This window comes from Pithys albifrons, chromosome 3 (genome assembly GCF_047495875.1).
Source record: "Pithys albifrons albifrons isolate INPA30051 chromosome 3, PitAlb_v1, whole genome shotgun sequence".
Classification (NCBI taxonomy): domain Eukaryota; kingdom Metazoa; phylum Chordata; class Aves; order Passeriformes; family Thamnophilidae; genus Pithys; species Pithys albifrons.
Window position 1 is genome coordinate 65035727 of NC_092460.1, and position 18504 is coordinate 65054230.

At 38.4% G+C, this 18504-nt stretch overlaps 1 protein-coding gene across 2 annotated transcripts in view; it reads right to left on the reverse strand.

Moving 5' to 3' along the window:
- Positions 1-4081: 4081 nt before the first annotated feature.
- LGR5 (leucine rich repeat containing G protein-coupled receptor 5) overlaps positions 4082-18504 on the reverse strand; it is a 96976-nt gene continuing 82553 nt past the window's right edge. For both annotated transcript variants that reach the window (XM_071552223.1, XM_071552222.1), the window contains 5 exons: positions 18046-18117; positions 16055-16180; positions 11347-11492; positions 9814-9897; positions 4082-8052 (listed from right to left, as the gene is read on the reverse strand). In XM_071552223.1, coding sequence (XP_071408324.1) covers positions 6962-8052; positions 9814-9897; positions 11347-11492; positions 16055-16180; positions 18046-18117 — 1519 coding nt within the window. In that variant the 3' untranslated portion in view covers positions 4082-6961. The remainder of the gene's footprint in view (positions 8053-9813; positions 9898-11346; positions 11493-16054; positions 16181-18045; positions 18118-18504) is intronic.

Here is an 18504-nt window from a genome sequence, read left to right on the forward strand (position 1 = left end):
GGCCAAGTATATATCAAATAAAGCAAAACTGTTCATTCTTTGTATTCACAGTAACTCATTAAATTATGTCAGGAAACTATTTTCCCACTTCACACATTAGGATGCCAATAGCTGGCTCTTCACCTGGCTAGTGTGCCATGGTTTAGACACATTCTCATCAATCCCCTCTTCTATGTGCTTCCCAGAACAATATTTTTGTCTTCTTTTTCATTTGGTGACTGATGATGATGTTCAAGGAGAGGTGCTGAGGCATTTGTTAATATTGCAGACTTAAGACTGATTTCATATTCTATAATTAATATTCTGGCCCACAAAACTCCGGAATTAACCACAAAAGAGGCCTAGAAGGACCTCACAGAAGGCTGTGGTACTTTGTATGGGAGACAAACCCCCCGTTTTGAGTAGAACAATTCTCCCAATTACTTTTTTCTTAGAACTCTGGGAGACCTCCTTCCTCCAGGAAAAGGTCAGTTAATAAATGGAAAATGCTGATAATAACTGCAGTGATCTCTACAGATAGTCCTGAGAAGCTGTTGTTATGCATGGAACCAAATTAATAACTGCAGACACCTGTCAAAACAATGATTGCATATCAAGAATGACACCAGATGAAAAAGGAGATGTTTGAAACCTCCTTCACGAAGTACTTTTGGAGTCCTGAGACTTCCAAGGCTGGCTGCAGAAGACTCCTGGTATGTGCGTGCATAATACTTAGTGGAAGTCTTCAGATTCACAGATGGACAGTTTTTCCCTTGTTAATGAAGCATATTTTTTACTTGGCAAGGGGAAAATGTTGCCACCTGTGAAAAGATCAGATAGGGATTTTGAGTGGACTCTTTGTCTGTGACTGAGTTTTTCAGAAATCCTGGCTGTGGGCCAGATCTCAAGAGGAATATTGTTAATGTTTGTTTTTACCTATGACTGAGATTTGATCTTTAGATAATTTTGACAATGCCACAACAAATTGTTTTACAGAGAGAACATACTCATGTTTCCTGTGTCTCCAGAGGTACTGGAGCACAAGTCTGTCATTCTCATTATATGAACAAGATGTTCTTAATGTTGATACTGCCTTCTCTTTCCAGTATGCTTGTAAGGGTTAGGTATAACACATGTAATCCCTTCTGCTTTATTTATTAGCATGAGTAAATTTGCATTTTTCTTTAAAATTTCTAATCTCATGTAGCTGGGATTCTGTTCAACCAAAGACAGATAAAGAATTGAATCAATTCCTAGGCTTATCTTAGAAAATATACAGTAATACATGGATTATTTTTTACAATTCCATTGTTGTAGGACAGATTTGCTGGCACATGTTAATGAAAGGGAACAAGAAGTGCTAATTGTGGCTGGTGGAGATATTGGATTATTCCTTGCTGGTGGAAGCACTGCAGCTCTGCTGAAGTTTGAGAGATACGTTCTCCTGCAATGTCTGGGCATCTGCACAATTACTATTCTTCATGGATCTGGAAAGGATTTTCTAACACTGTTGTTGCTGCTGTTGTGATCCTACTTCTGTTTTTTGTTACCTTTCCTGTATTTATGTTCTTACTCTTCTGTCTCCACTTCCTTGCCTTCCAGTGTTCTCCTGAAGGAAAACATTAATTCTGCTACAGTTTTGATTATTTGAGCCTTTCTTAACTGGTTGATCAATGAAATTTTCAGCACGTTAACTTTCACACAGTAACTTAAACTAATGACAGAGAAATGTCTGATTATGATATTATTGTTCCAGAGTTTCATCTAACAGTAAGAGCAAGTAAGTGATGTCCCTGCTAAGCCGAAATTCCTGTTACAGATTATTTGGATGAGAGGTAGCTTGACACTTTTTATGGTGGCAGCTTTCTTGCTGTGTAGTATCTGTAGGTCACTAAGGCAGGAAGCAAACATGATGCAGCAGTAACAGCAACTACTGGTCTCCATTTGAGATTAAGTATGACCACCAGATTAACCAGGGATGCTCTCTCCTCTTTTGGGAGTGGAGTCTGAAACCGCATGCCTACCTGATACAGCACTGTTTGTGTGGCATCATTCCCTGTGCTCCTCTGCTAATGCCTGCTAAGGCTTGACCTTTATTCACATCCATTATTCTTATAGGTCATCCCATCTTCCTTATGGCTTTCATTGTATCTCTGACCAGCTCTTTTTTCTTGGCCATCTGAAATTTCTCTGAGGGACCAAGTTTCCAAATAAAACTCAGTAACATTATCTACTGAGCCAGAATAGTGAGCAGATGGCAAGGTCAGTCTGCTCTCCCTAAATAACCTGTTGCATGGGCCTGCACTAAACTCTCCTTCAGTTGTTATTGCAGAGAACACTACATATCTGTGGCATGAGTGCTTTAAGGGAGAAGTCACCTGTACACAAGTGTGATAGTACATTGCCCAGAACACTGAAGTTGTGACCTCAGGCACTGCTGGAATTCACAGAAATCTAAAAAGGTGAAAATCTTTCTCCATGTGCCAGTCTCTTCTGCCAGTTCCACTGTTCCCCTGTGCACGTGCTCTTTCACCTCCTTCAGTTCCACTATTTGGTACACAAGCTAATAAAATCCTTTCCTCCAGATACCAAGATATATAACCTTGCTATCTCTTTTTCTCTTCTGCACCAAGGATTTGACTAACCAGCCCATTCTTCCTTTGTAGGTATTATCTTTCTCTTTATTTTTCAAGTTGTAGTACTTTCCTCCTAAAATAACAGAACTTTGTCCTTATGGCCCCTGGCTTTAATATTGCTTACACTGTCTGGTGCAAATTAGGTGCATATGAAATCATCTTTACTGCCTGTTTTCTCTTGTTTCCATCTTTTTGTATCCACTCTGAGCTCTTCATCATTCACAAAACTCCAGAACTTTTTAACAACCCATAAAACTACAGCCATTTGCATCCTGTCTCTTGATGCCCCCTCTCCTCCTTAAGTTATGCACTCTCCTATGATATCTTTGTCATGCTTTTTTTTTTTCCTCCTAAAGATAATTAATGACCTTTTTATTCCCATTCACTGCTGGTCCTGTCCCACCTCCATAAGACTATTCTGAAACTCATCCACCAAAATTACTTCTTCTCCACTGGCCCTCCTAGCTGAAATGATCTTCCCCATCCTAGGCTCCTTATCTATCCTGATAAACCTGCACATTCCACACTAAAATCCATTTACAACTAGGATAACTTTGTTTTTTTTTAATCTTTGTAATGAATTTCTGGCCAGAAAATTGCTTTCTCAGAGTTTTTGCTTCACTGGTATTCTACCTCTTTCTTTCAAGTGCTTCATAGAAATCATCTACAGTCACCATCTCAGAAAAGCCAAGCACATGTAACTGTCCCATTCTGCAGTCCCTTCTAACGGGAATGCATCCCTTGTCTCACCTGTCCTTGATGCCTAGGTAATGACATGACTGTGCTTAGCTACTTTTAAGCTAATTTAACTGAGCTGGAAGTTCTAGTGCAGCCTGAGCAACCTGGCTCTTGATAAGTCCCATGTTTTTGACCCCACCTTTGATTTGCCGTTAGTAGCTTCATTCATTTCATACCTGATGGTGCTACTGCCTCTCTGCCCTGTAACATATGAATTTTGCCAGCTGTTTGGTAATGCCCTGACCTGCTTCACCTGCCACATATGGGGGGTGGAGAGAAAATAAGGAAGCATGTAGGCAAATTTGTTGTCTCATCAGAAGCAGCAGCCTAGTGCTGCTCAGCTGCACTCCTCGTGGTCCAGTATGGTCTGAAGCTCACGGGTAATTTGTGCACATTCATTGCCTGAACTCGTGCACACCCTTGTGCACACAGCTGGAGGTGCCAGTCTTAGCTGTGGCAATTGGGAGAGGTCATTACTGAGATGTAACAGAGTGCACAGTGAGCAGGATCTGTTCATAACGGTCTGTGAGTGAAGTTTTGATAAAAGAGTTAGTCTATGTTCAAATGAAACACTATTACTCTTCTTTTTTTTCCTCTCTGGGCAAGTAATGAGAGCACACAACTTGTAATTTATACTTTGTCAAGAATTTCAGACATCTAGGGAGGTTAGTGTAAATATTACAATAACTCAGGAAGGATTAATGGAGAAGGCACACAATGTTGGGAGTGTTAGGTCATGATTAAATGCTCTTTACTGTGTAGTCACATTTTATTACAACTTACATATGTTTGGAACACTGATAGAAAAGAAAGCATGTCACCTATTTACAATCACTACACATTTACATTATATTATTTACAGATAATGAATTTAGTAATATATATGAGCAGAAAATATAGCAAATGTCAATATAAAACTGTACAGGGCTTAATCTCACATTCTTACTGTAGTTGCATTTCACTGTAATAATAAATACAGTCCTATATTTACACATTTTACTTTAAAAATCTATTAAATGATTTTTAACAATTTCAAGTTTAAAATACCTGATCAAAATATTTCAAACATGCTTATAAAAATAAGACACAAAGCCTTTGAGACTTTCTGCAAGCTAAACAAGTTTTGATAAAAGAAGCTTTCTTTAACTAGTCTTTAGAATTATAACATAATTTTGCTTCTCAATCTCTTTACAAACTTCTTAAATATAGCAAGCTGAAAGGAACTTCACTGACATTAAGCAGTGCAGCACAGATGGACCCCAGTTAAATTAAAGCTAAGTAAACATCGTAAGTAGGTATTGTGCAATGGTTGACTGATCCTCTAGTTAATCCAAAGGGGTTTCAGGCATCGTTCTGCAGCTGTATGCTGCACTGCTTCAAAAGCCACAAAAGATAAAGGATTATGATAAGTACTCAGCTGACTTTATCATATATAATTTCAAAATTGGTTCTTTTTTTTTTTTTCCGAAGGATGTCAGCCAAAGTCAACTGATGCCATCTGTAACTGCAAAACTGAAAACATGCCAGTGTGAAAGGACAAGAAAATCAAGGCATATCCATTGCTGGCAACAAATTCTTCATTGTGAAAATCCATCCTTTGAGTCCCAGGAAGTTTTATATATAGGAACAGATGAACAACAGAGATCATCTGTAACTGATTACCCTAATTACTGAGCCTAGCCTAACCTTGGTAATGTTAAAAATTAGTGCCATTCTCCTGAAGGTTGAGTGGCCTTTAACTGAGAAGTGAGTACTGGGTTATTAAATGTTACTCTGCAGGGAGCTATTTTTATCAACAAAAAAATAAATTTGTGCATTTTTCTGTCTTAAATGATCAGTTTACTTAAGCAAAAACCACAGCTATGAGAAAAGAGTACTGGAATATTCCCCAATGGCTTTCTCAAGGTCAAAGAATTATATTCTATGTGGCCCTTTTGTTTGAGATTTTTAACAGTGGACCTGAAGTTTCTTCTCTCTAACTGGGATGCTTCTGATGTGTAAACATACGTGCCTTGGTTCACCAGAGTATTAACAGATTTAAAGCCAGAGAAGAACTCTGTTAATCTAATCTAGCCTTTTCCTAAACTAAAGCCATCAGAAGTCCCTGAATTTCAACAGCTGCTCCATTATCTTTTTTGGCAATATATCCAATTTGAATTTAGAGACTTTTCATGATAGATAATTTCACTAGCTAATGACAATCTCTGTCAACAATTTGCACCCTTATTTATATGATGCATACCACTAATGTCAATTTCCAGCTGATCTTACCAGATTCTCCTCCTCTCAAATGAGTAGTCCTCTCCCTTCAAACTTCTGTTTCCTAGAAGCAGCTATTTATAAACTGTGATCAAATCACTTATTTCTTCTATTCCTTTAAGTTTATGGTATTCATATCCTTTTCAATTTCACAATGTTCTTTACAGCATATGAATGAAATAACTGAAGTATCCCAGGAGTGCTTGCATCAGGGCTAAGAACACAGATCACACAGCTTGATCCTACTTGATACGGCCTTAGCAAAGGATATTGGTATCCTCAGGCAAAAGGTCACAGTGGCCTCTGAATCTTCAACTGACCAGTGACTATGAACTAGCAGCTTTCTAAGATCACTGTTTCACAGGACACAGATCATGCCATGAGCAGGTCTATAGTTTTTGTTCCTAGACAAATTACCTTAAATGAATATTTCTATGCAAGTGCCTTGACATCCTTTAATAGGTCTCAACATGGCAATTTTTTTTATATTGATGACTTTCTACGTAGTATTTTCCACCCTCAAATTGTATGAGTCACCTACCAATTTTATCATTAGTAATTTTGTGAGTAATTCTACCAGCATGGTAGCAATTCAGGGCCAAACTGTGCAGAACCTCATTAGAAAAATACCCAGGTAACAATGCCTTGCCCTTTACATTCACATTTTAAATGCTTAACAGGATTTTGATTAACTTCTTTCACATCATGTTAATTTTTTAGTTTTTGCTGACAATTAAAAACTCCTTGTCAAGTTAGATGACTTCCAAAATCCAAACCCCATGCCAGCTAAATAATATAATCAGCTTTATCAAACATGGAACTTTACCACAGGGTATTCTGCAGAAACCTTTAGGACTTGAACAGGACTACTTTTTCATTTAGATACGCTGCTGAATGAAGGTCATAAACAAATGCTTATAAAAACAATCATGGCACTGAAAAACTACCATTAAAACAAAACTGCAGTAGACAGGAAAAAAACCCAAAACCATAACCCCCAAAATACCAGGTGATGTTTTGAAAAAGAAAGGTTACGAATTTACGGTGGTATTTTTGCTCTTGACCACTGATGCCCTTTCTGATGAGTGCTACTTTAGAAGTGAGCAGCTTACACAATGGCACAAACTTCAGCAGCTTTCAGTTTCCTTCTTCATCCCAGCATCTTGGAAGCATGCTGAGAAGGCTCATGTATTGGATTTTCAGCCTGCCACAAGTCTTGTCATTGTCTGTTTTCTGATGCACGTAACTGTAATTCAGAAGTGCTGTCTAAGCTGGTATGGACACATCCACACTTACTCTCAGGATTAAAAATTTTGTAAACAGAGATATTTGCTGTACTGCCACTGAAACTAGCGACAAGGAACAAATGCGACTGAGGAAAGACTGCAGCCTTCAGTCATTTGATAAGAAGATGGCATTAATGACTTGCTGGTGTGCATATCATATGATATGCTGGCACTTGTAAAGGTTACCAATGCTTGTGTTGAGTCACAAGATTGTTTTTCTATGTCTTCTGAATTCACAGAGATAAGACTAGCATGTTTTGATCTCCTCCATAACAAAGTTTGCTTTCGCAGACTTCCCAAATCCTCCTTAAAGTGTGGATTGAAAAGTATATAAAGCAGTGGGTTTAGACATGCTGGCAGTGGGACAATTACTAGAAGTATTGACTTAATCACTTCTGGGCTCATAAAGGTGAGGTTTAATAAGGAGGAAAAAGATAAGAAGGCCACAGGGCAATAAAGAATGCAATTAGTAAAAAGTAGCAAGGCTATATGTTTGACCATAGAGCAGTCCCAAATGTTGTCTAGTTCTCCCTTTTCTAAACTACAGTAGAGCTTTGTATAAGCAACAGTCATTACCAGAAAACAAAGGGAGTTCAGCAATACCAGTGCTACCATGTAGCCCATAGCAGTGGCTTCTCCAAACGGTAGCGGTAAACAAAGCGGAGAAACCCCATACTCACTTCCAGTGAGAAGTGGTATCACTGCAATGATTAGTGCCAACATAAAGCAAAAGAAAATGGCAATTTTTACACTGGCAATGGAGAATTTTGTTTCAAACTTTGTACTATGCTTTACAGAGAAAGCACGTTCGAGTGCAGCTAGAGTAAGGAGGAAAATGGAAGCCTCTGAAGCAAAAATGGAGAGAAGGCCAGTTATTTGGCAACCAAATCCACTTTCCCACTGTGCTCCATACTGAGCAAAGCTACCAAAAGTTGATGCATCCACGCTAGCCAGAACTCCGCTGGCCAGACCCATCAAGGCATTTACAACTGCTATTAAACCGATCAAAAGTTTTATGGAGGACATAGATAATGGAGATCTGAAAACTGTAGCAGACACCAGTGCATTGCAAATAAAGGTCAAACCCACTATGGCCCACACTCCAATTCTGATCAGCCAGCTACCAAACAGATGGTCACATGGTTTGAAGGGACCTGAAATGACAAAATAAAATGGGTAAAGGGAAACCGCTGTAAACTATAAAAAATTTTGTGTTTTTTAAGACAATAAAGTTCATGCTTCATGAAGATTCTCAGCACAGCCAACAGTGAATTTCAGTCCAAAACGGGAGCTTGAAATTTGCTCTTCCTTTGGAGTAATCTGAGACCTTGATAACATGCTGCTAAGTATGTGTTGCATGTTGCATTACTGGTGCATGAGTCCATCAACATGAATAGTCTGTGGGTTTCCTTTTGTGCCCAGCAGTACAAATACAGCGCAAATGTCAACTCTTGAAGTTTCAAGAAATGCTGTGATACTTGTCAGTGTGTGAAAAAAGCTCAAAACATTACCTCTCACTAAATTAGGACAGGTTGCGAATGAGTCCTGGTGAAGTGTCACCTAATGGATATGGACAGATGCACTTGGCTACCTTATAACATATCATTACACAACCCAAGAAAATTGAGGCTCTCTCTGGGTTTGGAAGTGCTGCCCTTTTGGATATCCTGTGGCTGAAGTCATGTCACTATAACTGAAGCCTACTGTATATTCTCATAGAATTGATGTGCCTATGCTGTGCAGTTGTAGCTGAATGTTCTGCAGTCTGAGAAACATTACTGATCTTGGTACAAGCCTACAAAGCAAGTCCTTCACAGTGGTCTCTGCTTTTCCATGAAGACATAAACCCCCCAGATGAAATGTGCTCCATAAGCCAAATGACTATGGCTATTGTCATCAAGTAAGCGTAAGGCTCTATTGTGTCAGTCTGCAAGTTTTTCTAAGATAGTATTTGAAAGTTCAAAGCTAAACTTTCTCTTGCGTCTGGTGATAACTTCCCTTTAAGACAGCAACATTTTCATGAACTCAGGAGTTACATTTAGGCCATTAGGGAATATGTGACAGTCAAATGTCTCTATTGTGTCTTCCTGCGTTTTCTATTCCTCTATAAAGAACTTAAAAAAATTTACTATTATTTACTGTTGCAAATAAGAATCTTGGCTTGAAATGAATGCTGAAGTGGTTACTTGTTTTCTTTTTTTTTGTTCATGATTCACAATGAAAGAATGGCTAGGGAAAACATTTGCTGAATCAAGCAAGCAAAACTTAGGACCATGGCTGCTACAGCATGTTTCTTTCTTTTCCTTAAATGAAACTTTCAGTGGAATTGGTGGCCTGTAGCTTTGCTATTCCACCAGTGTATTTTTTCCTTTCTGTCACACTGCGAATCCACTATTCCATAAAGAAAAAGACAGTGCTGGGTGTTCTTTGTGAGGGACTGTGTACATCCGTGCAGTAGTGTTTGGTATTTCTCAGACATTGAACTAAACTGTGTGTTGTTCAAGTTGCTCATGTGTAAAATAAGTCAGTGAAGTTCAGAAGAATTACTTTAGCTTTGCAAAAGACACAGTGAGCAAAGAATCTGTTGCCTTTATCATCTGTGTCTTAGCAGAAAAGTCTTTCCTTTCCCACTCCCTTGATATGGGGATCAATTCTGGTGAAAAGGGCCCAGAGTAAGTATCTGTTTGATGTCTGGGTAAAGTTTTTGTTACACTCATAGATGAATTTAGTAGCTGAATAGTTTTCTGGAGTTCAGTGCAAAGATTTACATTAATGTGCAATGTATTTGTATTAAACTCATCAAATTACTGCACATCACCACATTGCTCTCCTAGTATCGGATTCTGAGTTTGTTCTGCATTTGAAATACCTGATACCACTGTCCTTGGATTCCTATCTGTCTAGCAGTTTCATACCTGGAGAAGGTAAGCATTGCACTGAATGATGAGATTTCAAGTCTTCTTCAAAGTCAAGAAAAAAATCCTCAAAATCACGCTCATCTATGGGGGAGAAAAGACTCAGATTTGTTACTGCAATTTTCAGGAAAACATCCTTTAGCAAAAGTTGCAAAAATTTCCATGATATTTAAGGCCTAGTATTGTCCCTTTGCCTGCCAAACTGTGAGCAGAAGCAGACATATGCCTGCTTGGTTTTGAATTACTGTACTTGGAATTATTTAAAAAGTTGGCATCATTATTACTCTGAAAATAATCACTAAAATGTGATCACTAAAATTCCCTATTACCTAATTTGCAGTTTGATGACTGCCTAGGAAGGGGTTTAAAATAGGAATTCTGCTGCTGCGCCAGGCTACTAAGAATTCATCAAGTTTTCTGTGCTTCCTATGTCCTCTCTCTGCATGCACTCTTGTTCAACTCTGACATTTTCTGGTTTGCAGGGGCAGAGAGAGCACAGAAAGCAACAGGATGGTATAAATGTATGTGCATACCTAAGTAACAGATAACCTGCCAAGTAACACATTTTGTGCTGAAGGGGAAGAAAAATATAGTAGTCTTGTGTCCCAGTCTGCTCTGCACTGGGGCAGCCTCACCTTGAATATTGTGTGCAGTCTTGGTCACCACAATGTAAGAAAGATATTAAGCTGTTAGAGTGTCCAAAGGAGGGCAGTGAGGATGGTGAAGGATGGAGGGGAAGCTGTATGAGGATTGGCTGAGGGCACTTGACTTATCCAGCCCAGAGAAGAGGAGGCTGGGGGAAGACATCACTGCACTTACAACCTCCTTGTGAGGGGAAGTGGAAGGGCATGTACTGATCTCTTTACTCTTGTGACCAGTGATGGGACTTGAGGAAATGGCATGAAGGTGAACCAGGGGAGATTTAGGTTAGATATCAGGAAAAGGTTTTTCATCAAAAGAGTGGTTGGGCACTGAAAGATGCTCCTCCTATAAGCAGTCACAGCACCAAGCCTGTCTGAGTTGAAGAAGTGTTTGGACAACACTCTCAGACACATGGTGTGACTCTTGGGGTGTCCTGTACAGGGCTAGGAGTTGGTTCCTTTCCAGTTCAGCATAATCTGTGATTCTACAAAAAATAATGTCAAAGTAGCCATATAAGCTGTAAATCATCCTGAAGCATGTGGGTAAGCCAGGGATGTGTTGCTACTTCTGAGGCTGGCAAAAAACTAGATCTTAGCTGGCCTGTTCCTGTATGGAGTTACACACAAGCTGCACTTTCCTGTCCCTCATATAAAAGGAATATTTAATTTCTCACATTATTATAGCTATTATTTCGACAAAAAGATAGCGAGTGAGATTTTTGAATGGCAGACCTAAAAAAAGGAGTTTCTTAAACACAGGAATGCTTCAACAACATATCATTGAGCAAGAGACAGGGTGAGCCTCTGTGACTGTAAAGAGTATTAAATTTGCTTAACATCACAGGTTGCTCACAGCCTTTAAGTAGATTCAAAAGTCTAAGATGATGGTTACCTTGAATTTGTAGCAGCCCAGCATCCTTCCCATGAAAATCATCCATACTGCTATTCTCATCTTTATTCCATTGGCTGGAGATTTTGTAGTGGCCTTCACAAGCTCCAAAGGCACAGCACTGATAAGCGTAAGGCATTTCCATGACCCTGCAGAAGAATAAGGAAGCACCAGAGTTATTGGATTGTACAGCTGCTCTACTGTCAGCACGAAGGAAATTGTCTAAATAACCATGATTGAAAGCAAAAATACCTCTGGGTAAAAATCAGTCATGATAATACAAAATAGGGACTTGCAAATAAAGTTCCACATCAGAAATGCAGATGATTTCTAGGCTAATTTTAGTAAAGGCACAATAAAGTTTTCTTATGTGTTTTCAGAGGAGATGTGAAAGTGGGAGATCTATGCCTTGCCACTGAGTGAATGTTACTTAGAGCCGTATTTCTGTTTTATTATTTTTAATGATTTTACTGTGTGACTCAACAGTTTCTCCAACAGTTACTTTTGCAATGGTTTATTTAAAAAAAAGAAACAGATCCAAAGATCTCAATTGCATCTACCAGCCTAACAGGCAAAACCAAAACATCTCCACTTTTGGGAGAACAAGTTCTTTTGGAATTCAAGCTTTATCCACCCCTTACCACATCCAAGTCCTTTCACAATAAGATGGCAAAATGGAGATTGTCTCTTGTGCACAGATCAAGAAAACAGCGTTCTAAACCAAGAGACGAGTGAATCAGAAAGGCACTGTGTATGAAAATGGATGTCACTGAGAGAAAAATCTTTATTAAAGAAATGAGCACAGTCATTGCAGGACACACAGTGGATACTCGTTTCTAACTCTTTTAAGATCACTGGTGTTCCTAACACATAATTGAGTCAGTAAGTTCCAATGATTATGAATGTTTATTTTGTCAGAAAATGGCACATTTCTGGAATGCTGTGAATTTAATTCCTTTGGGGATGTGCACATTCTGGGGCAGCATGGAAGAACCATGTATATCCGAGTTCTGTAGACTAGTTATTCTATTCCATAGATCTATTTTATGCTTTGGAAGCAGAGCTATTTCATTTGCACAGTTTGCCAATATAACATAGTAAAACCTCACAACTCGCCTTAATTCCCAAAGCCCCATAACCCAAAGAATTCTAAGATAAAGAGGTGATTAGAAGTTATTCTGACTTAAAAGGAATAAAGTCGAACTAGATCCTCCTATCAGATTACTTTCAACAGGTTAATCATGTAAATTAACATAACTAGCGTAATAAGCAACCTCTAACCCCCCTGGGAAATCTGCAAGGAAATCAGACTGAATCAGGCCCAGTGCCAACAGGACTTAAACTTGTCTACTAGGCAAAAACTTGGTACAAACGGGAACAGACAGAACTCTTAAGCTCTAAACGGGGCATTTAGAGTCTATATCCTGACACTTCTACTGGGAATTAACCACAATAATCTGTACCCTTGTCCCCAATTTTTAGGGTACTCAATAAAAGATAACCAAGATCTAACTATCAAGCAACCTCATTCCAGCAGACATAAATATTTAACTTATTCCTGTTCATGCCATCTTTTAAAATAAGATTATCTTGATAAAACAATTTTGAATGCATTTCCCAGAAGCTCTTCTTAAATAACCTATTAGCATACCCAGAGATTACTAGACTAACCCACAGCTAATCATCTGGGATAAAAACAATCCCCATCTCCAACTAGAAATGCCCTTTTTTGCAACAATAACAAAATTATTAAAGAAACACTGACAGTTCTGTGAGGTGATCCCTGCAACTTGCAGCTTCAAACATTTTGGAAGTCATTGATGTAGCTGCGGGAACGACAGTTAGTGGACATTTTAGGCTCAAGGGACTAACAAATATATTCTCTGGTTCTTCAAATAGCTCTATGTACTTAATAATGACAGATGTAGCTGAAAACATCCACAGCTTTTAAATGATCTTTAAAGGGCCAGACTCCTTATTCTCTCTGTAGGTATTGCTGGCAAACTTTCTTAAACCTGAACAGTTTTTGTTTGCTTCCCGCCCCCCCGCCCTGTGATACTAGGATACAGACACTTTGCAATGCAGGGAAATATATATCAGTTCTTAGTGATAGAGGAGTTTCTTTCTCGCAAAAGGTACATTTGAAAAAAATAAAAGAAAGAAGGAACTCTCAGGCATACAGTGCTGGAAGCAGTCCAAATAAGCTAGTGCTTATTTAATGTGGGTAAATAGATTTGGACTTTGTCTAATAAAACTCTTTTAGAAACACTGGCTGAATTTATTTTTATATACTGCTTATCTTACTAATGGTATATGTATCTTTGATAATTCTTTTCCTCTAGCAAGGAATGACTCTTTATTTTCTGTTTTTAGATTAAGCAGCAGAGAACACAAGGTCACTTTCTACCTCACAGAGGTGTGGGGTTGATGGTGAACTGGAAGGCACAGTTAAAATGAATGGAGCAAAGCACTGAGTTCTTTACACGCTGAAACAAAGCATCAGATAAAGAAGGAAGGAGTGGCTGGCAGTCTGGCTGCTTCCTCAAGGCTTGCCATAATAGGCTGGGCTCAGCTTTGTAGAGTGTCCTAGTGCTATTGATGAAGACAAGGAAGAGGAAGCTCAGTTCTTTGATGTGTCTATATTGATCAATTTAATTGAGTAGGAAGTTTTCATACAGGAATTCATCTTTAATGTTGTAACCAGTGTCTAGTTACAACAATTACAAAGGGTGAAATATCATTTTGGTTTAGATCTCTATTCAAGTTTGGTGCTTCATGCATTATCTGTGCCGTGAACCTGTGTGAAGTCCTGTCCTCATTTGGATTTATGGTAAAAGTCACAGAGACTGTCGGTCAGGAGTTTACCCTCTTCTTTCCTGACTGGATATAATTTGTTTTTACAGATGTTAATCAACTAGATATATTAATCATACTTTGAATAATTTTATTAAGGTTTAAATTAGTTGGACAAATACTTGTTAACAATTTTCCCGGACTAAATACAGTGTATGTTCATTTGAACAATGTACACAATTCTACCGATGAAGAAATCATATAAAGTAAAATTTTGAGAAAAGAAATAAAAAAATTTAGTTACACATATTTCAGTTGAATAATGGATTATTCCAGGACTAGTTCAGCACCTCTTATGGCTCTAGGCCATGGTATATACATCACCATGTATTTTGTCAGGTTGGAGTACTGTATTTTCTTCTGTTTACATTCTTTTGAAGAAACTTCAATTATTTTAGAATCGCCACCTGCCTCAACATTTGGGCAAAGTCAGTGAGAGAAGAGAAAGTATGGTATAAGCTCTGCCTCAACCATTCATGACTTCTTATGGTACTCTACTTTTTGACCTGAAACCTAACTCAAGAGATCTCTAGTTTAACAGAGGTGTAAGGCTTTAAATGTTAATATTATAAAGTGGTTTCATGCACTGTGATGAGGTCACTGCCCAATCTCCTCTGTGACAATCTACATTTTTTGGGATTATTAAGACTTTTAATTAAGGCATTGTTTCCTAACCTTGGAACCATTTTTTGTAGCTCTTATCTCAGTTCATATTAAATGCCATCATAAAAGTGTTCAAGGGTGGATCCCTCCAGTGCTGTACAGAGAGGCTTAGTCAGCTCCACACTCCTGTTCATGATTCCGTTATTGATAGCTCCAAATACTCCAGTCCTTTTCATTAGTAATAACTTCTTGAGCTGTCTGCCTTATAAGCCTCCTGGGACTTTTCCAGTGGGAAAGACAAATCTAGTGAAGACATAAGGATGGAGACTACATCTTTGGAGATATAAAATGCTGTTGGGACATGGTCCTGGGAAACTAGCTCCAGGTGACCCTGCTTGAGGAGGTGGTTGGACAAGATGCCCTCCAAAGGTCCCTTCCAACCTCAACCACTCTGTGATTCTGTAACTATGTGCATACTGTTCAGTTGTTTCATATTTTATGCTACCAAGCATAAAATACATGTTGCACTTGACAAAGTCTAATAAAAATATAAAAATGAAGGGAGAGTTACAGAACACTCCCAATTACCCTGAAGACAGAGATAAAACTCTCTTTGCTGTGACTCTGAAATTAATTCAGTTGGTTAGAGCATGGTGTTAATACGCCAAGGTTGTGGTTCAATCCCCGTACAGGCCATGGTCATCCAGTGACTTGCAGAGCTGCAAATGATCTCTAGAGGACACATCCTTCCTGTGTCACAGAGGACTCAGCAGAAATTATTAGTATCAAAGTATGTTAGTAATAATGGCAAAGCATTATCTAAATCTTAATCAAAAGATTACAGAAAAATCATGTTCAAACAAGTCAGATCTGGACTTTCAGGAGTATATTCTTGCCTTGTATTTTCTGTGTTCTCATTAAATATAATGGAAGTTCCATAAGCACAGTCCAGTAAAAGACTGATGTATCACCAAGCTGCCAGCGATAGTGTTTTAACAGCTTTTGAAACGTATCACCAGGAAGCAGATGTGGCTCATACTAAGTAAGTACCAGGGTTAATATTTCAAAACCTTCATAGTTTCTTCAGTTAAAAGTGAGCATAATAAAATAAGTCTATTATTTTTATCATATTTGCTTTAGTTTTAATGGCACAGATCAAAGACTGACAATACGAAGGAACATGCGTTACACACTGACACACCTTCCATTGCACATGAACACAAATGTGGCTTATTAGTTTTAACGATATACTCACTTGAGTTCTGGAAAATTTTCAGATGTTATCAAACTTTGTAGGGCATGATTTCCTGTTAATTTTAAATGAGTTAAACCATGTAGCCCCGTCACAGGAAAAGAGGACAAAAGGTTGGATGACACATCCCTGCATAACAGCAAATAAAAATCAGCTTATGGTTTTCATTTTTTTTTCTTCAGCACTAGAAGTGTCACACTGGAAAAAACAGGTTAAACTTTTCTAACTCAATAAAAAAATGACTTCAGTAAACAGAGGCCCCAGTCAGCAGAGCAAAGCTGCAACAGTACTGCTCAAGAATACACAACTCTATGTCTAGCAGAAAGCTAACAGTAATATCTGCAGTTAGTTGGGTCTCTATTGCCAAATTTTGACTTCAAATGTTCTTAGTGCCAGTTTTGAGACTAGCAAAAGAATTTAAAATCTGTTCATCAGACTGTTTGAATTCAAAGGAGCCAGTAGCAGAACAGTTTGCCACAGTTTAAAAGATCGAGGGGGATGAATCATGGCTGCCCTGAAAGCTCCACAAGGAGGAAGATGTGAGTTTCAGCGTAGGACAGGCAGGTCTAGGCTGGAGCCGATGAACATGACATTTCCAAGCTGAGCTTTGTCTGAGTAGCTGAGGGAAGACAGTGCTGATGAACACAAATATGTAACTTGGAGAAAGTAAAACAGGTAAATGAAAAAGTGGTAAGTGATCAAGAAGATACAGTAATGAAAGAGGAGGGAGTCAGAAGAATTCTCTTCTCTGTTTTGCTGTCTCCTATTTATTCTATTTATTTATACTATAAGTATTTTCAGTCCTTCTCACAATTACCTACACTGCAATACTTCACATAGTCAAGAGTCAAGGAGGAAGAAGTGGAGTCTAATGTAGCTGAAATGCTTTTATGTCCAAGGCTGAACAGGAAAGTCCGGACTATATACCAAAATCTAAGTCATAGACATAAAACAAGGTATGTTGGTGGACTGGTCTTCTACCTGTCTGGTTTAATGTGTGTTTTCTTGTGCACAGTACAGTGCACACCAAAAGTGAAACTCAGGTCCTACTGCAATGATAAAAATGACTGCTGACTTCAGTCAGACCAAGGTTAGAGACTAGCATTTCAGGAAACACTGGCACATTGTGTCTGTATTTTAAAGGGCTTTTTCCTTTAACCCCCTCTTACATGTTACTGTCCAAAGCTACAATCTATGGCTCGCCTCACAAAGTAGGAAAGATCTGAGGAGGGCCCCAAAAGGGATGCTATAGTCAAAATTGTCTTTATGGACATTTTTCAGTGCACCATTCAGAGGACTCTGCACATCAACAGAGATGAATACCCCTTTTCCAAATTTAGGGTTCCCAGCAGCTACTGAATCATCTGTGAGCAAATGCCCAGCAGCAAATCTCTGTGACAGCCATACAACAATATGACTCCAGAAGAATTTTTTCATGTCTTCCCCATATAGCCAGTGTCTCAGAGATTCACCTTAAAAATGCACTACAATGACAGCAGAAAGTAGGAAAAAATTAGTATGGACTAGGAAATGCTTGTGAACAAGGCCTGCATATCTGGCTGCTGATGCTTTGACCATTAGGTGCTCTGCCCGAACTCACTAAAGAAGAAAATCTGTTTTGTCAAATGAGGAACAATGAAATAAAAGTGCATACTGGAAAAAGTTTCTTATTTAATTTTTAATCCAATTCCTTAGTCTTGAAACACAACTAATTGCTACAACAAACTAAACTGCTAAGAAATTGAATGAAGAAAGGTAGATGCACTGATAAAAACCCAAATCATGCTGATTACACAGGGCTGTGTGCAGCTTTGCTATAATATCTGTGGGACCTGGTGAAATACAAGAAAGCAGATATTTAGATATGAATGCAAGAGACCATATGATTAGAACAGAAAACTCTCCATTTCTGCTGGGACACCAAGTCATTCAATTTTCATATGTTCTTGCAAGAAAAATGCAAAAGTCGAATGTTAAGATACACAAATACTTACAGTTTGATCAGAGATGGTAAAGAGGAGAAGGCATTGGGGTGAATAATTTTAATTTTGTTCCAAGCTAAATCCCTACAAGAGAAGTGAGTAGAAAATTACATACCCACTGAGTGAATATGGAAGCTTTCAAACACTTGATTAGGAGGCCTAAATATAAAAAAGGTATTAATTACATGCAAATACTTTCAATAAGTTTCTGCCTATCTCATAGTACAAAAAACTTTTTTAACTTTTAAATTGTTAGTTAGCTGTGGTGTTATTAAATTGACAATGCTCTTAAAACATCTTAATGCCTTCCACAGTCTAAGGCTTTTCAGTCTGCTTTAAAGCTTCCTAAGGCACCAGAAGCCAGGGTGGTTTATATGGAGTAAGTCTTCTAAGATGTTCTCATGATGTGCCTAAGAACAGCAAATCCATGGTCAATAGGCTTAACTTCCTAATCTCAATTTTCACCACCCA